The following is a 23,761-nucleotide window of genomic DNA, read 5'->3' as shown; positions in this document are numbered from 1 at the left end:
TCCAGCCTCCTCTCTCTGGGTCTGTCAGGGACTTTGGACAGAGCCTCCAGCCTTTCCCAGGCCCATTCTTCACTACTGACTCAGGATCCGCACTTCTGGTTCCCTCCAAGACCCCTTTAAGCAACTTTATCTTCTCTGTGTTGGTGTGAAGACGGATCTGACTTTACCAGACCCATCCATACGTTCCCACCCTGTTTCCCTCCTCACCGAGGTCCCAAATAACCAGGCCACACACCAGGTTTCAAGTATCTGTCTCTTCCTTTCACTCTCTCAAAAGAAAAAATAAATAAATTGCAGAAGGCGGCAGCATTTCCAGTCTTCCCCTGGCTCCCAGACACCCGACCCCCAACCCCTGCCCTCCCACCCCCCTCCCACATTCCCACTCCCTAGACCCATCCCTCCCCTTTCCCAAAAAAAAAAAAAAAAAAAAAAATCCCAGAAAAAAAAAAGCCACAGTTAGACCTTCCACTCATGCAAACCAGCAAAGAAAAAAGGTAGGGGGCATGTGGAAGGCAGGGGGCTCACAATGGAGTCCCCCCACTTATCCCCCCAAAAAACCACCTTTGAGAAGAAAAAAAATGGAAAAAATAAATGAGAAATCAAGGGACATGGGAAGTTATGACAGGGGCAGGGGTGACCCCAGGCCCTGCATCAGGGGAGGGCGGAGGCCTGTGGCCCTGCATCCCTGCAGCGGGGTGTCCCTTGAGGGGGCCCTCACTTCTGGAATGTGTGTGGGAGAAGATGGGGGAGGGCAGGTGGCCCCCGGTGGGTTTGTCTGTGCGTTGGGGGCGGGCAGGGGTTAGGGTTCTAAGGAGCAAGGGCTTGGGACCAAGAGCCCAGCTCCCCCACCAGACCCCAGGTTCCTGGGGTTCAGGAGCCCAGTTCTCGGGTGTGGGGATACATGCAGAGGAGTGTCCCCCCTCCAATGGGCTGGATCCAGTTAGAAAGGAAATAAATAAGAAGGGGTGGGAGGGAGACCAGGCGGGTGTGAAGGGCTTGGGCAATTCAGTCCAGACCAAAGGCCCGGGTGATGGAGGCAGGGCGAGTCCAGGCCAAGCCAGGGCAAGAATCAGAGTCTCTCTCGGGCTGGGACCCAGATGTAGGGGCCTGAGAGGTCCTCGATGACACGCTTCACCTTGTGGTAGATCTCCTCAAAGCTGTCACCCTCCACGATGGCTGGAGTGGAGTGGAGCACAGAGTGAGGCCATAGTGAAGCCGGACTCCCAGCCGAGGGGGTGGCACCAGCCCAGAAGAAGGGGCACCTCTTTCTAACTCTCCCAGCCATGAGCCATAGCACTGCCCCCACCCAAAGCCGGCCTCTCTTTCTCAGCCATCCACACCCAGTAGGAGCACCTTTTTTTTATCTAAGCAAAGGTGCCTCGTGTGGGGGCAACAAGCTCACTGCAGCCTCACCTGAGAAGCACTCGGTGAATTCCTGCTCCAGTTTGGTGGCTCTGTCGAAGGCTTTGCGGGCTTGCTCCTCTGTGATCCGCTTATTGATTTCTCTGTGGAGAGTAAGAGGCGCAGACCTGAGGGTGGGCTACCCTGCCTTTTACCCCTTTCAAACATGGATAGTTAAGTTGCAACGAGTATTTTCCTATTTGGAGCATGTAGCAAAAAATACAATTCCCAATGTCCTCCAGGGCCACAGATGACCCACACTGACCCTCAACCCACCCCAACTGGGTGTGGCAACTCCAGAGACCTCACCAGAGCCTCAGTCTTCCAGCCTTCAGCCCCAGTGAAGGGATTCAGACTCCAACTCCCAACAACCCTGGAGGCCCTGGCTCGCCCCACAGGTGTGAGTGCCCCAGGGGCTGCTGGGAGTTGTAGTCCTGCCTAGCCCAAGGGAAAAGCCTGGGATTCCCGGCATCCTCCAGGTTCTAGCTCTTTGTGCAGATCCCCCTCAACGGCTACTGGAGCCACTGTCCAGGTTCTGGGGGGAAAGGCCTTCCAAGGCCCAGGGCCACAGGAGAGGGGAGTGGAGGGGAGGCCCCTGGGACCATACTCACAGCACATTCTCCAGGGAGCGGGGGCGGATGAAGATGGCGATAGGGTGCAGGTGGGCCGCCTGCAGCCGCCGCACGGCATTGGCCGAGACATCGAGGATGCAGTGCTTCCCCTGGGGGCAGGCAGGGTGGGTGGAGGGGGACGAGCAGGTGGCAGGAAAGGACAGACAGAGGTGGCAGGACAGGACACAGTACATGGAAAGGTGGGGAATGGAGGTTGGCCAAAAGGGAAGTAAGGAACATCAAAGACATGTGGACAGGGAGGATCAGGGCAGGGAAGGGGGTATGGACAGATAGAGTGAAAGAGAGAAAAAGGAAAGGGCAGGTGAAGAGCAAGGGAAGAGGCCAGCATGGAGGAGGGGATTGGAGGGAAGGGAGGGAAGGGGGAGGACCCCAAAACCAGGGCAGAGCAAGGCAAGAGGAGCAGTGGTGAGCAAGGCAGGTGGGAATGGCAATGAGATGGGGTGAGAAAGCAAAGGAAAAGGAGAAAGGAAATAGGAGAGAGGGAGGAGGGAGGGGAGGACAGACAGAGGACAGACAGATGGAAGGAATAGGAGAGACAGATGGGAGGGAGGAGAGGCAGATGGAGAAAGGAACCGTGGAGAGAGAGGGCAGGAAGGGGGCAGCAGGGGAAAGAAGGTAGCAGAGGAGCAGGAGAGGGGAGTGGAGACCCCAGGAATGGGTGAGGGGAGAGGGGACGGCCAAAGGGGAGCCAGGCAGAAGGGAGGGACCGAGTGGAGGGAGGCAAGCCACCAAGGGCAGGGCCAAGGGAAGAGAGGGAAAATGGGGCACAGAGGAGGGACAGGAGGAGAGGAGACAGATGGCGGTGTGGAGTTCGGGGTCAGGCAGCAAGGGAGGGAAGGAGGAAGGGGGAGCAGGCACAGGAGAGCAGGCAGTGGGGCAGAGTCACCCAAGAGGAGGAGAAGGAGGTGGAGGAGGGAGGCAAGACCCAGCAGGGAAAGAGGCAGAGAGAAAGAGAGTTAGAGAGAGCTGGGGGAGGCCATGGGGGTGGGGAGGGGAGGAAGAGGGCCAGGGTGCCGCCAGGCCCTACCTGCTCTGCCACCTCCCGCACGGACTGCACGCTGGTTCCGTACAGATGGCTGTTGTACTGGCCGGCCTCAATGAACTTGTGCGCCTGAATGTCCTTCTCCATTTTCTCCCGGGATGACACAAAATGGTAATCCCGGCCGTCCATCTCGTACTCCCGCTTGGGCCGTGTTGTGTCTGCCAGGAAGTCACCCCACCCCCGAGATCTAACCGCCGTCTCTCCAGCTTATTACCTGCCTGTGTCGACCCCCAGCAGTGCCCCTCAGGTCCTTCAGTGAAGGGGGCTGCTGGGGAAACCAAGGCCGAGGAGGGACAGGGCTACCTCTCCCAGCTCCCCCTGGGTCCTCCATGTTTCTGGCCTGGAGTGGCTACTGTGGAACACAAAGGTGGCTGGGAAGCACCCCTTCTCAGAGAATCCCTGTACCCCCTGTACCCCAATGCCCAGGCAGCTCTGCCCTGACCCCCAGGGGCCCCACCCTATCTCCCACCTCCACGCAAGACCCCAGCACTCACGGGGAACACAGGATCCAAATTTGTCGGGGAACTCGGAGAGAAGATCATCGTTGGCACGGTCCTTGGTGGGCCCAAGGATGATGATGGGGCGAGCATAGTGCACTGAGGAGAGAGAGCCAGCTCAGGCAGAGAACAGAGCCAGGGAGCAGGAGGGGCGGGGGTCAAGCCAGGGGCCAGGCTCACCTTCCATCTGCGTCACTGTCTCATAGCTCAGAACAGAGTCTTCTCGACCTAGGGGAGACCGGAAATGTGTGAGGGACTCCAAAGCAGGGGACTCGGGGCCTGTGCTGCCTGCCTTCCTGAGGCTCTGAAGAGACACTCAGGGCTCTTCTCACCCCACATTTCCCAAACTAACTCCACCTACCCTGTGATCCAGAGCTGGAGCCCCAGTCCTAGGAAGAAAGCACAGGCCATGTCGCTGGTTAGTTCAGCCCATGAGGCCCCCACTCTTCCACCCAAGCTCACCACCTCCTCTACCTACCTTGGCCTTTAACCTTGACCACTCCCGTCGCTCAACCCTGTAGGAAACATGAATGGATGGGAGGGTCAGGAGATTCTCAGTGAGGGGCCCTAGAGCCCCCACCCCCAAGGCCTACTGGTAACCCCATGTCCTAGCAGCCCTTGGGTCCTTGTGCTCATAAATGACATGTCTGTCCCAAAGGCTCATGGGAGTCTTGGTGCCCAGGATGGCCCAGCAGAGAGACCCCACAAGAAGACAAGGGCAGACACATGTCCTGTTGGCTGCCCACCCTGGGGACCTTTGGAACTTCGAGGCCTATAGCAGGAGGGCTGCAGGCCCTGGGAGCCTCACCGCCGCTTGCTGGGGATAAAGCCGATGTCATCGGTCTCGCTGTCAGAGTGGACCCGCCGTGCCTGCCACCACTCTTCATCGCTGGCATCAATTACATGCAGCACATCCCCAAAGCGGAAGCTCAAGGCCTGGCTCAGGAAGCCACAGTCCTTGGTCTTGTCATAATCAAACAGGGCCCTGGAGAGCAGGCAGCCATTGATCAGGGCCTGGCTGAGGACTTTGGCCACCCTGAGCCCAGCCTGGAGGTTCTGGGCCAATGGTCTACCCAAAGCACAGTGTTGGTGGCTCTCCTCCAGGTGCCATGGATTTTGAGGAACCCCAAAACTGTGTGGAGACCAAAAACTCAACTCATAATCACCACAACTATTAACCGTTATTGAGTCCACGCTGTGTCAGGGATCAGAAAGGTTATGGCTTTGGTGTAATTTCTAGAGTACGATCTAGAACAACACCTTCCTGAGATCAGCCTGCAATACACCTGCATGTTGCAGTCACAGGGGTAAGCTGGAATCTGCTCAAACCCATAAGAAAAAAAAAGATCATTATTTGCAATCCAGGCTACCCTTATTAATACCAAACTCCTGTCAGTAAGTCACAATAAGTCTTGTCTTGGGGTCAGGACAAGATGCAGAGCAGAGCCATGGCACTAGAAAGATGGGAAGAGACTCCAGGGTCATCCAGCATCCTCAGGAGTCAGAACTGACTGACCCTGGGAGCAAAATGGACCCCAGCAGGGAGGGAAGGGCTGAGGGAGGCTCCAACCTGAGCCAAGTTCAAGGCAACTGGTGATGCATTCAGCGAGACAGAGAACACTGATTTGGCAAGACAGAGAGACTGAGCACGTGGGAGAGAAAGATGAGCTCAGACTGGGATGTGTTGAGTGTGCAATGCCTGTGAGACATCCCAGTGGACATGTCCAGAAAGGTGGCCAGAACTGCAGGTCGGGACCTCCAGAGAAAAGTCAGGCCAGAACGAACAGCTCTGAAACACCTGCAAAGCAGGGAGGACATGACAAGAGACACAGCGGGGAGGCAGAGGCAGAGATGCAGTGCCTACATCTGGGAGCCAGGGAGCTGTGGTCCGCCTCCCTTGGCTCCCTCGGGCTTCCCCCTCGGATATACATGCTGGGGCAATATTCCAAATAGCCTAGAGATCCCCTGCTCTGCTGGGCATTAACCTTTGAGTTACCAAATTGGAGGGCAACCTGGGATCCTAGGGGAAATGCCGGGATGACCAGGGGCTGGAAGGCTGTAGGGATATGTGAGGCAGCTGATTTCCAATTGATATGGAGTATTTCAAAATGCTAACCTGTGCAGCCGAGCCCATGAACAGCAGCTGAGTGTCAGGCCTGGGGGAAGTGGGAACCGGGCAGGGTTTACGGGAATTGATAGCTGGGGAGCAAGTGGGCACAGAATGAAAATGAGCCCAGCAGGAAGCAACTGACCTGATATAGAAACCCCTTTTGGGGTTGCTCCGCAGGGAGGCAGTCCCTGAGCCCAGGCTGCTGTTCATGAGCTGTTCCCGAAGGTCATGGATCTTGGCCTCGAATCGGCTGTACTCTGAAGAAGGACAAGGTGGTCCCTGAGCTCTGGCCCCATCCTACTGCTACCCCACCTTGCCCCCAGTGAAGCCACAAACTGAAGAGCCAGAGTCCTGAGGACCATCTCCTCCAACAGGATGGGGAACTTGAGGCCTGGTACCTTCTGGTTTATACTGAGCGATGATCGTGACTGTCTGGCCTGCATTCTTCAGGGCAATGGCAGCCTGCTCGTGGCTGGCATTGCGGAGGTCAACACCATTGACCTAGAGAGAGGAGAGGCTGAGTCTCTGGAGCAGGGAACCAGGCTCCAGCCTACCCAAGCCCCTACCCAAGAGCTCTGGGCTCCACCCAGGGGAAGGGCTGGTGCCCTCACCGAGAGGATCTGGTCGCCCTTCCGCAGCTCCCCGCTGAGGTCTGCAGGACCCCCGGCCAGGATAAAGGAGATGAAGATGCCTTCACCGTCCTCGCCACCCACAATGTTAAAGCCCAGGCCTGTGGAGCCCCGGTGGATCACAATCCGCCTCGGTTCTCGGGGAATGTCCTCCTCCCCTAGCAGGTCCTTGGCCACTGGGGAGTAGCGCCGAGGGGAAGTGGGGGTCATGGCTGTGGGGTAGTCGGTGCCCAAGTAGCTGCTGTGACTGATCTCATTGTCCAGGTGCTGGGAATAAGCTGAGGCAAGACATGGGAGAAAGGATGAGATGGAAATGCCTGGAGGGCGACAGCACCACCCTCACCCCCACCTTCTCCCAAGGGCGCCAGATGCAGGTGAAGGGGAAGTTATGCTAGGGTGGCAAAGAGTACATCAGATCACGGCAATGGGGGATGGGGTGGCAGGAATTCATAGGTGGTATAAAGGGCTGGTTCTTTTAGGGGATAATCAATTTAAAGGTTACAAGTCCTGGTATTGAAGTCAAGGGGAATGTTAATACCAGAATTTGGGGTATTTCTGTTGATTGCTCTCTCTCCAATCTCTTACTATAAAATTCCTCTCTTTTTTACTCTTGGCCATTCACTTGTTGAAAAAACTAGGTCATTCATCTAATAGAATTTCCCACATTCTAATAGGGAAACCACTGCCTGCACCTCTGTCGTGTTAACAATGCCTCTACCCCATATCACCTGTAAACTGGTAAGTTGTTCTAGAGACTTAGTCACATTCAAGTTCAGTTTTTTGGCACAAATACCTCAGAGGTGCAACTGTATACGTTCTACTGCATCACAACAGGACACAAGACTATTACTGTCTTAGGTAAGAGTAATCGTAGGTTCCAGTGTTGCCAGCCTGAGCCGTCCTTTATAAAGCTCCCCATCAGCTTTTCACCTAAGAGTTTTAGCAGTCACTGACAATCACTGCCTGTTCTGATGTTCTGTTGATAGTCCCACTGGGGGCTGAAAAATAGTGGTATTTTACCTTTGGGGGAAGGAGCACTTATTAGTGGGAGTTCTATGAAAAGAACTTCTCCACATCAGCTACGTGATTACTCTGAGGTGCAGTCTGTACAGGAAAAAGAATAAATGCTTGACTTTTTCCCTTTATTTGCCAGTTTTCAGGATGAATGGGATCCCTAGCACCCTCCAAAAGTACCCAGTTATTCTTCAGTATTGTTATGACCTCATCGATTTTAACATATTTGAGATTCGCTTGAATGGCCATAGGAGCCCCTCCTGTAGTCTCAGCTATCTTCCTTACTTCCTAGTATGAAAGATGCTACAAGCACATTTCTTCCCCCCACCCCCACGCCCCTCTGCAGTCACCATCTATCAGTGTAGTAAGATGCCACAGAGTCATTATTTGTGTTCTCTGTGCTACACTGTCTTCCCTATGAACCCACACACACACCATTTCTTGCCAAAGATCTGGAACTGGCCCTTTCTCTAAGGAGCCAAGGTCCCTTTTGGTAGGTTTTGGTGTTTAGAAATGGTGCCATGTGGTTTTAATATGGTTTCATGGTATGATTTCATATTTCATAGGGGCAGTCAGGCCTCATTATTCTTTTCCAAAAATTTCTTAGCTGTTTCCCCAAATATTATTTTTCCAGTTGAACTTTAGAAGCAACCTGCCAAGCTCCCAGGGGAAAAAATAAACATTAAAATTCTGATTAGGAGTGCATATAATGTATAGATTAATTTGGAGAGGGTTGAGATCTTTTAGCATATTAAGTTTTTCCATCTAGAAGCATGGTATGACTCTCCATTTCTTCATTTTTTTTTGTCCTTCAATAAAGTGTTATTATTACCATCATATAAACCTTACACATCTTGCCAAGTTTATAGGTTAAGAATTTTACAGACTTTTCTTCAACAGCAGAAGGATTCTTTTTATGCATTACGTTTCTTATTCCTGAGAAGTTACTGATTCTTATTTATCTTTCATATGGACACATTCTTGACTGTTCATATTGTTTTTAAGTTTTGCAGTTACTTCACAGAGATTTTAGTCTAGATGGAAAACAGTGTAATTTATAAGAATATCAAATAAGGATACATTTATTTCTCCCTTTTCAAATGTAACAGCTATTGATTATTTTGCCTGAAATCTAAAGCAGTGCTTCTCAATCAGGGTAACTTTGCCTCCCAGGGGCCCTTTGGCAGTGTCTACAAAGACATTTTTGGTTTGTCTACGAAGACATTCTGGTGGGGAGAGGTGCCACTGTCATCTGATATATAGAAGCCAGCGATGCTGGTAAACAATCTACAATACACAGAACCACCCCCCACAACAAAGAATTATCGAGTCCAAAAATGAGAACAGTACCAACAATGAGCAGCACCCCCACTCTACAGAGATGCGGAATCACAGCAGCAATAACACGATCCTTGCCTAGGTCCTAAGTTCATGGATGCACTGCTAGGATTTTATCATTAGGAAATGTTCCTTGTTGGTTTCTGGTAACTACTCTTCATCATGTTAAGGAAAATTCCTCTGTTCCTAGTTTACTAAGTTTTCCTCTGGAAACAGATGCTGAATTTCACCAAATGCCTTTCCCACACCTACCTGAAAGGATCTTAAAATTTTTTCCCTTAATTTGGTAATACAGTTATTCATCTTAAGAGGTTTCCCAATATGAAAACAGCTTCAGTTTTCTGAAACACACCCCATTTTGTGACAGTGTTATTCCCTTAACATGCTGCTGTGTTTGGCTTGCTACCATGTTATAAATGTTCGCATTTCTATTCAGAAGCAAAACTGGCCTATACTTTGCTTCTTTTACATAATCTTTGTGACCTTTGACCTTCCCTTATAAAGGGAAATGTGAAGCTTTTGATCTTTTCCTATCCTCAGAAAGAGTTTAAGAATTATCTGCTTTTTGAAGATTTTATAAAATTAGCTATCAGACCATCTGGGCCTGGTACCTTCCTGGGGAGAGACTGTTGATGATCTTTTCCCACTCTTCTATGGTTTTTCATCTAGTCTCCAACCACAGGAGACACAGAGATTGTGGCTATTTCACGGGGAATATCTGAAGAGGCATAGTCACTGGGGATCATGGGGGTAACCAGGATGGGTCATGGGGAGCTTTGGGGTTTGGACGGCTCTCACAGGTTGTGATGTCTGGGGGAGCATAGCTGTCACTCAGGTAGGCATTGCTGGGCTTGGCCACCTTTAGGTAGACAACATCATACGTGTTCTTCAGGGCTGCCACGGCATCCTCATGCATGACGTCCTCCAGCCCCACACTGTTGACCTGGGGCCAAGGGAAGCAGAGCTCAGACAGAGCCAGAAATAGCCCCAAGACAGACACACTGGGGGTGATGTGATAAGGAATCCTGGGCAAGACCCAAGGGTGGGCTCGAAAAGTGATGGGGGAATCCTCACCGCCAAGATCTTGTCTCCAATCTGCAACCTCCCATCCTTGTGGGCGGCACCCCCTTCGATGATCTTTGTTACATAGATGCTATTATCTCCAGGGATGTGCTGGTTCCCCACACCCCCTGCAATGCTGAAGCCAAGACCTGGATGGACAAGAGGACAGAGGCGGGTGCCCAGATGTCTGGGAAGCAGTCCTTGGGGCAAGGGACAGTTAGGATATGAGTGGACATAATGAGTTACTACCTTTAGGTCCCTTGATGAGCTTGATCTCCATGAGCTTCTCAGCCGGGGGCTTCCTGCGCATGACGTAGAGTCGGACAATGGAGCCTGCCTCTTTGAGGGCCTCCACTGCAGCTGAATGGGTCACCTCCCGCACATCCACTTCATTTACAAACAAGATGCTATCGTTGACCCTGGGGGCAGTAAGGTGGGCCTGAGCCAAGAGTTCCCTACTGCCTTGGCCCCCCCTTTTAAGGGAACCAGCATCCTAACCCTTCTCTTCTCCCCACCTGAGGCGGCCGTCCTGGGCCGCAGCCCCACCAGGAATGATCTTGGTGATGAAAATAGATGGGTCGTCACCGATGTGTGGGTTATCAGTGCCACCTGCGATGCTGAAGCCCAGACCTGAGTTACCCTGGGCAGAAGGGTGGGGAAGAACGTCAGCTCCTCTCACAGCCCACTCTTGGCAAGTGGGAAGGGGAATGGGTTGTGGGGCTGTGACCAGAGCAAGAAGGGACGGGGTTAAGATGCTAACACCTTAGAAAACATGAGCACAGAGAGAAGCACATACGGGGAGCTAGGGGGTGCTCAGATGAAGGAGGAGCCGGCTCACCCTTTCCAATGTGATCTCCTCGTATTCCATTTCCCCCTCCGTCCCGTTCACCTGCAACTCCAACACGGGCCAGAAACACAAAAACAGTGAGATAGACACTCCTACCTGAGACCTGCCCTTACCCTTCGGCTGAGACCTCCCTTTCTCCCTCCTTCCTTCTGTAATGGCCCCAAAATCTAAACAACTCACATATCCCGGGGCTTCTAGGGTGTCTGTGTTGACAATCACAGGAGGAGAATTGGCCTGTGAGGGGGGAAAAAGGAGATGAAAAGCTGCCTGCGCCTTGGCTCAAAAGGAAGCAGGCAACCAAGCGTCCCACCAGCCTGGCTACTCTTTCAGTCTCTTAACTAAGGCCTCTCTCAGAGCCCCTCAAGGATCCAGCCTCAAGCCACATTGCATACACACACATGCACACGTGCATGGACCTAAGTGCCCAGCTCAGGCTCCCCACATGTGTTCGGAGGCGCCTTGAAAAGCTGGATGGGAGCGACAACCAGGCAAGGGAACAGCAGATGGTGGGACAGGCACGGGAGAGGTGGGGGGGAGAGGGGGAGCTGCGGGGGGAACTTCTCACCGGATGTAACACCACAGGGTGTGACATGCCTTATGTGCTACACACATACACTCTAATTCTTAGGTCCACCGGGCCCTGCCTCCATCCCTGTCCCTAGCCACCCACAGACACCCAGATGCCTTCATAACCTTCCCTAAAATTTGCCCCTCACCTTCACACACATTTGCCCTACATCCTGGGTCCCTCAGTCCTCTCACCCACCCGCCATCCAATTCACCCCTTCCCCTAGGAACCCTGTTGCCTAGCAACGGCATCTATACCAAGACCTGGGGAGACCCACCTCCTAGAGGCCCCGTCGTCAGGACAACGGGAGGGAGGATATGGGGCGTGGCCCGGGGGCAAACACACTCCCGAACGTAGAGGGGATCCGCTAACCCCGCCTATCCTGCGCTAGGACCCGCCTCCCGTTAGACAGGCGGCGAGAAATCCCGGCTGGATAGGTGTGCGCGCAGCGCATCCGTTAATAACCTCCCTTCCTCCCTCTCCTACGCCCCTCACCCTAGGCCCTGCAAAGGACGTCAGGAAGGGGGAGTGGTGAAAGACATCCGGGTCCTATCTTCTCATCTACTCCCCCTCACTCCATTTCATTCAGGGAGGGGTTAAAGTGAGGCGTGCCCAGGTCCCTGACGTCAGTCGCCTGGAGGAGGCAGGGTCTCTAGGCTCCGGGGCGTGTTCTGCTTTAGGCCAGTCCTAGGGGCTTCCCCAATTGCCAGGGCAACCGAAGCCACATCTCTATGGCAATGGGGGAGGCGGCCAAAGCCTCCAGAGTTCCCAACCTATCTCCTCCTTAAACAAGAATTTGGAGCCTACCGTGAGACACTCTTTACAGATTCCCCAGACTTCTCATCTCCCCCTCCAAAGGGGTCCCTCCTCTCTCCTACTGCTATTTCTGAATACCACACATAACCATTTTCAAGTTCTATAATAGATTTCATACCCATAAACCTATTAACACCATCCTCCAACCCTTCCAATCTCAGCAAATGCTGTTTGTCCAACCAAGAGCCACTGACTGCCAAAATCTCATTCACAGGTCCCTCCTCCATCCCATAGCCTCTCCTCAATCCCTATCCCCATCCTTATTCGAGAACCTCCTTCCCCAGGTCCCATCCTTCAACCACAATTACCTTTATCTGCTGCCCATCCCTCTGTCTACCCCACCCCACATCCTCCATCTATACCTGCCCCACATCTTCCAGCCCCAGCCTCCATGTTCCACCCGCTTCTCTGTCCTCAACTGACCCTCCAGCCTCCTCCCTCATCCGTCTCCTGCCCTTATCCTCCATCCTAATTTGATTCCCCAGAAATATTAGCACCACTCCTCCTTACCCCATCTTCAAACCCTCAAGAGTCTATCCCCAAATTACAATCTTTCATTCTTAACCTATTCCCATCTCCTCTAAAAACAGGCTTCTCCTATCCTGCAGCTCAGGCCTTGTCCTGAGACCTCCACCCTTGCTTTCAATCTCCAGTATTCTCTCCTTCTACTTGCCTCTGCTTCCTGAGCCTTGATTCCAATACTCCCTAGCACTGTCCTCACTACCACATCTCAAGCCTCCCCTCTCTCATCGTCCTCCTCCCCTTAATGGCCTCATCTAGCCAAAAGCCCCTCTCATCTTCCTTCCTTCACTCCTTCCCAGGAATACTCTGCACGGTCTCCTCACCTCCAGAGCCTGACTCTCCTTCCTCTCAGTCAGCTCAGCCTGCTGCCCCGAACTCAGTATCATCCCCATCAGACCCCAGCAGGGCTCAGTACCTGTTTGTTGGCTGTTTTGCTACCTGCCAGAGAACATCCTTCCGTTCCACTCCATCCCCCTCCTGCCACCTCATTCTCACCCCGATCCTGCTGCTGCTACTCACTGACTCCCTGCCCCTAGGTTCAGAAACCCCTGCTCATTCCCAGGGCATCCCACAGGATTCTGGAATACCACCCCTGACCCCACAGGGTTCCCCTCAATCTCACAGCTTGCCTGGTGTCTCCACTCCTCCCCATCCTGTGCCCCCAGAAGAGAAGACTGACCGGGGAAGAAGATGGAAAGTGGCCTGGAGCATGGAAGGTCTCAGAAACAAGGCCTTTCCAAGGACTGGAGAAGGGAAAGCATACTTTGAGCATAGAGAAGGAGAAGGGGAAATGAGTAGTGTGAATAATAATGGGGGGGGCAGAGGAGGGACAGGAAGAAGTTACAAGTGCAGGTGAGAGCCTAAGAGGATGAGAGAGAGAAGGTTTGGGAGGAAAGGAGAGAAGTGAACAGGGAAGGAGGTAACTGGGAGAGGAGATCTGGCTGCCCAAGGAAAAGGACTGATCAGCCCCAGAGGGCCTGTGCTGGGGATCAGGGCGAGGGAAAAGGAGAGTGCGTGGGAGGAAGAGAGAGACAGCATCAAGAACCAGCCAGCCAGCCAGCTAGCAGGGAGGGAAAGGCAGCGAGGGGAGGGAGCACAGAAGGGGAGCAAAGGCTGGGGCTGGGGAGGGAGGCAGAAAGGCCCACGACTGGAAGTCTCTGGCTAGACCGATGGAAAGGGCTGGAACCTCAGGGACAGGGAGAGCCTGGCCCAGAGGCTGGAAGTGGGGGTAAGAGACAGAGAAGGGACGAGTCTAAATGAGGGCAGCAGGAGTTCAGAACAGAGCTCTGGACACAGAAAACGAAAAGGTGGGGGTGGGGGCGGAACTGCAGGAATGAAGAGCACCCAGGCGCGGGGAGTATCTTGGGGGAATGAGCACATCTCAACACAGGGTCGGAGGTCGCTCACGTACACGCGTGGGGGTACACACACACACACACACACATCCCAGCTTTAAGCTCTACTCCCACTCCCACTTGCCTGGCCTCTGTTTCTCCTGTAGGACAACAAGGTGTTTCCAGCCCTCCAAACGCCCTCTCCCCCAGGGCCCAGGAGCCCAAGCCCCAGCACCCCACTCCCAGCCTCCCCCCACCTACGGCTCGCGCCCTACCGGCCCTTGGAGGTGGTTGTAGCTCCGAGGCTCCGAGGGCCACACTCGGGAGGGACCCGCCTGAGTCGCCTACCTTGAGGGGTGAGAGGTGGGCGTGGCCCACGACCCCGTGGACGGCCTTGAGGTGGGACAAGTTCCTCTCTGCCGCGTGCACCAGTTCGGGGGCGTTTACCTGGTTGGGGAGGTGGGCCGGGCTGTGCTCCAGAGGGGGCGTGTCTTCATCTTGGTAGCGGTATTTCTGGGGATAGGGACGGAGGCGTCACTGGGGCTAGCCCAGTGCCTCGGGCTCCAGGCTGCTGGTGGGCCGCTGCCTCCTCTTCCTCCAGCCAGTGCAGTGCGCAAGGCCCTGGGGCCTGACCGGTTCCTCCCCTCCCTCTCCTTCAGCCCGTTGGTTCCCCTCTCCCCACCTTCTCCACAACCCCTCTCCCTCCAAGACGTCCAGCACCTCTGTCTCTTCCCAAGTCCCAGCTACACCACCTACTCCTCCTCACCACATCCTAGGACAGGGGCCTTCTACGCACACACCTCTCCTCTGGCGGCAGTTTCCTCACCCTTTTCCCCAGGCCTTCATCTTGAAATCCTCCATTCTCTCATAGTCCCAGCCTGACACTTGTACCCCCTTCTCTGTACCCATCCCCAACTTGTTTGCTTCCCTCATCTCCCCATTCCCTCATTACCTTAATCCCACACCCATACTGTGACCTCCCTCCTCCATATCCAGTCACTGCTCGCACTCTGCATTCCATCCCCCTAACCCTCATTGCCTCAGTCTCCCCACAGCTGCCTCCACCTCCTGAGCTGGCTCTCCAGCACTTTGAGTGCCCGAGGCAGGGACCCCAGTCAGGCCCTTCAGCTAGCAAGTACTTATCAGCTCCGCAGACAGGACAAAGCTAAACCCCACCAGCTCTTCCTGAGTTCCCAAGGAGTCAGCAAAGGAGCCCCAGAGTCTAGCCCCACCCTACAGTCCAGCCCAGTCAGCTAATCCAAGATACTGGAAAGGGATGTGGAAGGATGTGGGAAGACTAGAGGCAGCAGGGCTCCGAACAGGGGCAGGAACAGGTGCCGGGTCCCAGGTTCACTGACTGAGGAAGAGGGCAGAGTGCTGAGACTCAGAGTTATTTCCTGGTCTCATTCAGGCCTTTTGAAGTGAAAGACCCAACATGACCCGACTCCCAACTAAAGACCTGCCATCTCAAGGGCCTCTAAATTAATAGGGAAATGGGTAAATGATATTATCTGGGGGCTAGAGAATGAAGAAGAGGACAGCTGGGGACAGCAGTGAAGGGCAGCAACTCTGCCTGGGTCTTCCCACACCTGCCTCTGCCCTCCTCCGGCTGCTCTCCTCCCCAGGAACCAGCCCCCAGAGAAGAAGACTCTCCCAAACTCCAGCTCAGGGAAGGAGGAGGAAGGTACTATATGGAGGGCTCCCTCAGGAACTGGAGAAGACAGAATACACTCCCCAGTACACATGGGAGAGAAGGCAGAATTTCCCTCTCAAAAAACATGTTTGAGAAACTGAGAATACCCCAACATTTCCAGGGCAACAGTTGCAAGATCCAACTGGGGGAAGCTTATCAAAATCAATGCCTGATACTAGAGTATGATTCTGAAAATTGTGAGTATGATAAACCAAGGCTGAGGATGTAACCCAACTTTGGCTGTGTAGCTAAGGGTACAGTAAGAGAACAGAAGGAGGGAAATGGTACTGGCAACAAGACTCTCAAACCCAAGACAGAGACACCTAAGATCAAGAAGCACCTGGATATAGTTGAAGAGCCTTAGAGAAAGAAAATAAGGGCTCATCAAGATTCACTCTATTTACTTGCTGGCTCACCGACTTGAAGTGAGAACCCTGAGCTCCGGGTTTCAATACCACAGGCTCAAAAAGTAGAGAAGGAAAGGCAGGGGGAATATAAACTACAAAGCCCCTGCTCAAAGGCTGGGGCCATCTTGGGTAACAGAATTAAATGAACTGAAAGAGCGCTGTTCACTCCACATCCTGAAAAGGTGGTCTTCAGCCTGGACAGTGCAAGAGCCAAGGGACAGTGCCCCAGAACTGGGGTGTCCAGGGAGAAGGAGAGCAAGCAGCTCTCCTCTCTAACTTTACAAGCCCCAATTCCCTGCGTGGTAAGTGAGGCAGGGCCAAGAGTTTTGGAGTCTGGGGGAGGATTTGAGCCCAGTGCCCCTCCATCTTCACTCCACCTCACAGAGAGTTTCTGAATCTGATGAAGAAACAAATGTCAGGGTGCACATAAAGAAAATGGAAGCATGGAAAAGGACATTTCATTGTTTATTCTAGAGAACAAACGAAGGTAAATCTTCATCACAGTGAAACAGCAGGCACCTTTCCCTGCCCCACCCCCACAGGAGCGTGTGTCTCTGGACTGAGGAAAAGGCCCCTCTGGAATGGGAGACAATGTGAGGGAGATGGGGAACAAGGAAAGGAAGGATACCAAAGTTCCCAGAATGTGACTGAAGGAGGTTACGGCCTATGTTCGGTCCCTGGAAATTGCGAAGTACATGTAGGAAGGGGTAAAAAAAAAAAAAAGGAAATGCGTCTGGAGGGGTAAAGGGTCGAAGACAGTGATTCTGAAATTGCAAACTGGGAGGTAGGGGCCAGGGTCAGCACCTCAGTCCCAGATTACAGGACAACTAAAGCAGGATAGTTAGGAAAGGAATATCCCTTATTTTACCCTACTGGGACTCAGGGCCGGGAACACGACAGCACAGATGCTATTGGGACCAAGTATGAACCCCAATATATTAGGGCATAAAACAAGCAAGGGCCTGGGAGACACTGTTGATCCTTCCCTCTTGGCCCCCTCATTCCCGGAGCCTCATTTGCACAGAATGACCTGGAACCGAGGCTTGCACCCCCAAAATAGAGGGGTGTGAATGAAAGTGGATGATGATGAGGGACGACCCGCTGCGTCTCTCCGCAAAACACTGCAACCCAGAGACCCCGCGCCAAGCAGAAGGAAGAGCGACAGCACTTGAAGCTTACACCCTGAGATTTGGGGGTCCGAGAAGAAGGGAGCGGGGCCGGAGCCCGTACCGCGGCACGTACCACGCAGAGGCACATGGAGGCGAATCTGTTCCGAGCCGACATGGAGAAGGGGAGGTGGACTCAGGGGAGGGGGTGGGAGAGCAAGGGTCCCGGGATTGGGGGGGGAGGGGCAGAGGGGCGGGGGCTGCGGCGGCAGCAGCGACTGGAGGCTGCGGCCGGAGGTGGGGGGGGACGGCGCCTGCGCAGTGCGGGAGAGCGTCACGATGGGAGAGGGGGTGAGGGGAGACCCTCTTAGCCATCAACTTCACTGGTTCCAGCTTTTCTCGGTAGACTGCATCCTCCACGATATATTCCTTTTACAACACTTCTACGAATAGAGAGACACTCCTAAAATTTACCAATTTATCCACCTAATCTCCCACCCCTATAATCACCAGGCCCCTAACTATTCCAGACCGCACTGGACCCTTCTCACTACTGGACCCTTCTCACTACTGGACACCCAGGGTGCAGGGAAGGAAGCCGCACTTCTCACTTCAGAAGGACCCCCAAAGGATCTAAACTGCCTCTCACAACGCCCTCCCCCTACTTCCCCAAAGATTGTTAATGTGGACATCTCCCCTCATGTCAAGACATATCCTATTCTAACCAACAGTCCATCCCCAGCTGATAACCAGACATGCTTTGCAACAGTTTAAGATCTGCAGATCCTTGTGCCCTCAAATTAATCTACTCTTAAAATCATCCCTTTCAAAATCATATCTATCCCCCAATCCACTAACAGAGACCTTGAAATCAGTGTCAATATTGTCCTTGCTCTAAGCAAATATTCAAGTACACAGTCCTCATATTCGTTTGGGGTACATACTCTTGATTTTTGAATATACCAGTCCCAAATTCAAATAGTAAAAATGTAATAGCAATTAGGAAAAATTTTATGGAGAAAGGTAATCGTGCTGACCCTATAAGATCAAATCCACATTCATAGGGAGTGATTTTTTCTCTCACAGACTCCGATTTCAGGGAGTATTTAATATACCTTAAAGCTGACCCTCCAAATTCAACTGCAACCTTTCAATTTACTCCCAAACCCTAAAATTAAGAGATATTTCATTATTCCTCTTCTTAACCCAAGTTCATACAATACTGCCTTTTCTGCCTGCCCTCCCTACATCTCAATATCCCCTCCATAATTCTGAATTCCAGTTTTTCGGAAGATTGCTCCCAAATATATCTATCATCTCTACACACAAGTCTCAAATATTCACCAAAATAGGAGCTGGACTGCAATTTGCAGTGACCCACAAATCTTCCTGTACACCCCAAACAACTGCCTCAGGTCCCTTCAGAAGCTTCCATTTGCTCAAAAAAAAAAAACAAAAAACTGAACTTGAAAGCATCTTTTCCAAACATTCTCCCATTGAACGCCCACCTTTCCACCTCCTAAAACCCAGTGAGCAGTGTCCTCAAATATGCTTCTCTGGCTTCTCTAAAATGCCCACACGTTACAAAGACGACGCACTTTCCCGAAATCTCGCTTATGCCCCCTGTTTTCCCGTTTATCCTAATCTATTAGCTGCCCCTGAGATGATCCCCAGTGCCCTAGATTCGTATCTGGATCGAATGCATGGATCCTGAAAAGGGTCTAGCGCGGAAGGGGCTGGACTTGAAATTCCTTCTAGACTAGAAAATGCACAGGTCCTAGTTTTCCACCAGTAGGCGCTATGGCCCATTAAGACCCTCTCCCATCCCCCATTTCCTTTTTCCCTCCATTTTCCGTTTCCCCGTTGCTGGGCAACGCAGCAATCAAGTACTTTGCTGTCGCCTAGCAACCATCTCCCTGGAACCTAGATCTGAGGTAGGAGGTTGTGCTCCGATGAAATCTGAACAGGCCTCCATCTTAGGAGAATTGAGACGTCAGTTGCCAAGCCCCCGGGATCCCCTTTCCAAATACCCTCACGTCCCGCAGTTACTTCGACTATAAGCCCCTCAACCCGTGTCTCCTTTCGGCAGAGGGGACCACGCCACGCCCTGCCGGGTCAGCCCCGCCCTCATTTCGGTCTGGTTACCCAGCCCTAAAGCCCCGCCCCTTTCCGAGGGTTGCCCAACTCCCTCGATAGAGTAAGCTAGACCCAGCCCACCTCCGAGACCACGCCTCCGTCCGCTTACCGCCCATTCGCTCCCCCGGCCTCGCCCACACTGTCCCCCCTCGCCACGCCCCGTCGGCCAATGAATAAGGCCGTTGGCCACACTGTCCCGCCCCGGCATCTCAGCTTTGCCCAATAAGGACCACCCGGAGGATTTAACCGCTTCGCCACCGGGTCTCAGGCCAAATAACCCCGGTCTTTCCCCACTTTCCCCCACCCCCATTTGTTCTGTTCCGCCCTCCGCCACCCTCGCCCGGCCCTCAAGTCCGCCACGCAACTTCAGTCGTCGCCGGTTACCATGGCAACGCGGCAGCAGCGCGGGGAGAAGGGAGGGGACGGGGGCGGAGTGGGAGAAAGGGATGCTGAGAGACCGAAAGACACCGGCAGCGATACAAGCACGGAGTAAGAATAGGTGATAGCTAAAAAGGCAGAGTTAGTACAAAGCACAGGACCTGACACATGGTAGACATTCAATAAATGTTCCTTAAATTACTGCGGCAGGAGTCTAAATATAGGCAATGAAAGAAAGATGGAGGGCTCTCAGACGGAGCTGGGAAGCTCAACGACCGCAAAGCCTGAGCACCCCGTACCCAACCCAGCATTCCAGGGGGGACCAGTGCCAGGTGCCCCCTGCCGGCTCCTCCTGGACTACCCTGCGCTGCCCTGGATAAATGAACCACAACTCCCAGCAAGCCCCACGAGGAGCAACCCTCTAACATTGAGGGATCTTGTGCCTCAGGGCTTTATGGGAGTTGGAGTGCCCGTCATCCCAAGACAAGTTTTCCGGCCAGGAATGTGGCAAGCTTGGGTCTTCACGCTTCTGTAAAACCCCAAATGTATGATCTCCTCTTCGCAAGGCTCCTTCCCTCGGGGATGCTCAACCTGGACTCCATCAAAGAAGTAGGAGTCTGGAAGGGAGATGAATAAGCCCCCTCCCAGAATAGTTGCCAGTACAGGCAAGCCCCTCACCCTTGCTTGCATATGTATGTTCACGTGACGGGAGCAGAGCCCACACATACCAATGGGCTTTCTGTGTACACCTGTACACAGAGGACGACAGCCAGGGAGCTTTAGGCTAAGGGGCAGGCTAAGGGCAGGACACAGGAGAAGCAGAGAATCATACATTAAAGGAGACTAAGCCAGAGGAACTGAGCACAAAAATCCACTGAAACTGCAGAAAAAGGGGAAAGCATCAGCGTGGGAGAAAGCCCAAAGCTTACAGAAAGGAGGACAAGCAAGTAGCCCTGGAGAGGAGGTGGGGGCTCCAGACCTAAAGGTCCTCAGCCCCCAGTTTCTTCAATCTATGCTCACACATTACATGACACATGTGTACACACACGTGTGAGTTTGTGGCACGGAACATGTGTGTCCTCAGCTCCCTCCCCTGAGAAGCTGCAGTTCCCACTAAATATAACCCCCTCCCCAGCCTGTGACTCACCCGGACCCCGCCCCCCCGGCCCCCACTTCCTGTCCCACCCTCCAACCCCCAGCTGCCTGCCACCCGCCCTAGCCTCCCTCCACAAACCAGGCATCCAGCTTTCCAATCCCAGAGTCTCACAGCCAAGACCTAGGTATTTTACATCCCAAGAGCTTGCTTGCACTCCCCATCCAAGATTTCTTGCCTTTTCCATGCTCCAACCATAGGACACCCCTGTCCAGATCTTCCATTGCTGCCAGACCTGCCCTCCTCCTAGTCCTTATCACCCTGTAACATTAATCCAGGTGTCCTCCCCACCTGATCCCAAGTGTCAGGGGTAACAGGAACACTCCCCTCCATCTGCTCTTCTCCCTCTTTTTCCACCAGGACTGTAGATACAGTGTGGGCAGAGATGGGGATACTTGGAACCTGTCTGGGCCACCCCTAAATTTTGCACCACCCACCTGGTCCCCCTCCTCAAATGCCCTGTCTCCCAAAACATTTCATCCTCCTCTTCAGGAGCTGGCAACCTCAGTGGCTGCAACCTTCTACGTCCCATGGGAGTACCCCAATTCCTAACCGCACCTAGTCCATTCCCTCAGGTGATCCTATGTCAGGCCCCAGCCCTCTGACAACTCCCAAGTATCCCCATTCCATATAATTGAACCCTAAGTTAACAGTTCACTCAAATTGAGAGCACCCCCAAATGTATCTACCAGATGATGCTTGTTCTATAGCCTTTAAAGGCCCACCCCTTCCCTGCCAGCTGACACCCCCAGGCCAGTCAGGCACTCTGCAACCAATAACCTTCTATCCCCAATCCATGAGCTCCCTGAAATTGAACAAGACACCTGGAACCCAGTTTGTCCCCCAAGAGAGAAGAGGACCCCCCCAAATATAGTCCACCTTCTAACATACACAAGCAGGACTCCCATGTGAGCCAAGCTTCTCCTTAAATAAGTCTTCCTCTAACATCACTGGTAAACCCCCAAGCCCAATATACCCCCCAAAACCACAGAATAACCCAAATTTTCTATTTATCTACAGGTACAAAGGGATCACTCCAGGGGGCACCTGTGGCCAAACCCAGCATTTTCTCAGAAGTGAACCCCAAAACTAAATTATGACCCAAAAATACATCTGATGCTCTCACTCCAGGGCCCCCAGCCCCAGATTAGGCCTGCCTCACCCATCCCTACAAACTCATACCCTACCCCCAGTTGACAGTCCCCCCAACATGCTTACCTTGGTTGTCACTATACAGAGACAGTCCATGTTGGGGGGCCTGGCCGCGGCAGCGGGTAAGGGGCTCTGACTTCATCGGAGTTTCGTTCCTCCCCTCCGTGGGTTCTCACCCCTCCCCCCTCCGCACCCCACTTTTGCAGGGGGGGCCAGGATGGGGGGAGGGGTGAGAGGGGAAAGAGGGGGTTGGAGAAAGGAAGGGGAGGGGAGCGTGGGAGGGAGGGGAAGGGGGCCCTAAAAGGGGGTCCCCTATGGAGGGGAGAGGGCTTGGGGAGCACACCCCGATTCTCAGGAGGGGCGGGGGCACAGGGGGCTGGCAGCCCCGGAGTTCGGTGGCTGGGGCATGAGCTGAGGTGGGGGAGGGGAACTGGATTTGGGGGAGCCCCGGGGTAGGGGGGGTCTTGCCTAATGGCCAGGGGCTAGAGGCCGTGGGGGGGGAGTGGGGTCGAGGGGTCGGAGGCAGCAGCGGCGGAGGGAGCCGTGGAGCCGAGGAGGGAAGGGGAGAGAGGAGGAGAGAGGAAGCAGGGTGAGGGAGGGAGCAGGGAGCGGGAATGGGGGGGTGCCTTGGCAGAGTTAACTCCTTCAGTGCTAGCAGGAACCCGGATAATGGGAAAGGAGAGAGAAGGTGAAGTGGCCCTGAGGTAAACATGGAGACCTGGCCAGCCATCAGCAATGGCAGCAGAGATGAGGATGGATTTCATTTCTTAAAGGAGGAAGCACCCATAGTTGTGCTGGGAGCACCTATGGTTGTTTAAATACTGCAGAGAGGCCATGGCAGGGGGTATGGTGTGAGGCATGGGCTGGCAGGAGGGAATCCCTGGGGGCCTATTTGTCCCTCAGGATTCACAGGAGGAAACCTGAAAAGTAATTATGTCCTGGGTGCTTTAGGCCTTTAACTGGGGCAGGCAAAGAAAAAGGGGAAGCAAGAAGAGGCTACAGGACAGGGCGTAGTGCCTTCTCTGGGCCCCTGACTCAGGATTTTGTCCCCAGGCCCCAAGTCTGTTTCATATTAGCAATACTCTGCTCATCCCTCCAGCCCTGCCCAGTTCCTCAGGAAGTCAGGCCCACCATACTCCTCTTACCTGACTCTCTGAGACAGAAGCCTCATAATAATCCAGGATGTCTGTCACAAGAACAGAACTGAGTTACCCTCCCCTACAGCGTGCTCCCTGGCCACCCCTGCCAACATCTTTTCTCCTCCCGTCTGGTAAGAAAGAAGCTCCTCCAGCCAAGGCTAGTGAATTCAGGTGGAGGACACTGTCAGGATGAACCCTATGTGCAACTCCTGCTTGGACCAAATGATTTCCACACTCCTCACCAGTCCCCAAGTTTGGTAACTGCCTTCGCAGGCCCAGTCCAGCCCTTTCCACCACTGCCCCTCAAAAATTGGGGTTACTCACCCAGCAAGGCCTGGAAGAGATCACTGTGCAGCACTGTGAGGAGAGGGGGTGCCCATCGCAACAGTGGGGGAGCCAGGAGCCGGAGGGCTGACCTGGGAGCTGGTGAAATGCAAGTAAGGGAGGATTGGGATAAAGAAGAGACAGAGAGACCAAGACACTCACTCACTTCACCTTTCCCCAGCCTTTGCCTTTTCACCCCAAACTCTACAGCAAGGTTCAAGGAGAAGGTTCCCCAAGGCCAAGCCCCACAGGCCACCCCCAGGCCTCTTCTCAAGGACTTCTTGTCTTTCACCTCTTTGTCTCTCAGACATGCCTCTCTTCTCTCACTTTAATCTCCCTAATCCTCCTGGTCTGGGGCTGAGCTGCCGTCTCCCCGCCCAATTCGAGCCTGTAAGTAAAGTAGACTCTGACCTTCCCCCTGCTGTCCCATTCTTCCTTAGGTCCCCAGCACCGCTACCATC

At 53.6% G+C, this 23,761-nt stretch overlaps 1 protein-coding gene across 9 annotated transcripts; it reads right to left on the bottom strand.

The window, feature by feature from the left end:
- Nucleotides 1–6: 6 nt before the first annotated feature.
- On the bottom strand, nt 7–22,392 carry DLG4 (discs large MAGUK scaffold protein 4). 9 transcript variants are annotated; one of them, XM_036895809.2, is made up of 20 exons: nt 21,904–22,388; nt 14,161–14,325; nt 10,753–10,806; nt 10,564–10,614; nt 10,241–10,365; nt 9,975–10,144; nt 9,738–9,874; nt 9,462–9,606; nt 6,294–6,589; nt 6,081–6,183; nt 5,825–5,939; nt 4,381–4,557; nt 4,051–4,087; nt 3,934–3,961; nt 3,753–3,800; nt 3,570–3,671; nt 3,061–3,233; nt 2,013–2,122; nt 1,414–1,505; nt 7–1,176 (listed from the first exon to the last, which is right to left on the bottom strand). In XM_036895809.2, the coding sequence occupies exons 1-20, from the start codon at nt 21,931–21,933 to the stop codon at nt 1,070–1,072; spliced, it is 2,265 nt and encodes a 754-aa protein (XP_036751704.1). In that variant the 5' UTR covers nt 21,934–22,388; the 3' UTR covers nt 7–1,069. The 9 variants fall into 9 exon arrangements, 8 of the variants coding, with proteins under 8 accessions (XP_036751704.1, XP_057356944.1, XP_036751710.1 ...); XM_057500961.1 differs by having other exon boundaries at nt 10–1,176; nt 10,564–10,623; nt 21,904–22,387; XM_036895812.2 differs by having other exon boundaries at nt 27–1,176; nt 14,260–14,325; nt 21,904–22,383.
- Nucleotides 22,393–23,761: the final 1,369 nt, after the last annotated feature.

This window comes from Manis pentadactyla, chromosome 4 (genome assembly GCF_030020395.1).
Source record: "Manis pentadactyla isolate mManPen7 chromosome 4, mManPen7.hap1, whole genome shotgun sequence".
NCBI classification, from domain to species: domain Eukaryota; kingdom Metazoa; phylum Chordata; class Mammalia; order Pholidota; family Manidae; genus Manis; species Manis pentadactyla.
Note: the sequence above shows the minus strand (reverse complement) of the source record. Positions and strands in the feature narration are given on the sequence as shown.

Bases quoted from the DNA above. Each gene is read 5' to 3' on its own strand.
- DLG4 (XM_057500961.1), bottom strand. From the start codon at position 21,933: ATGGACTGTCTCTGTATAGTGACAACCAAG. The intron at 3,234-3,569 runs GTGAGTGCTGGG...ACTTCCTGGCAG, and splicing joins ATTTGGATCCTGTGTTCCCC to ACACAACACGGCCCAAGCGG. The intron at 1,506-2,012 runs GTGAGTATGGTC...TACTCTCCACAG, and splicing joins CGCTCCCTGGAGAATGTGCT to AGAAATCAATAAGCGGATCA.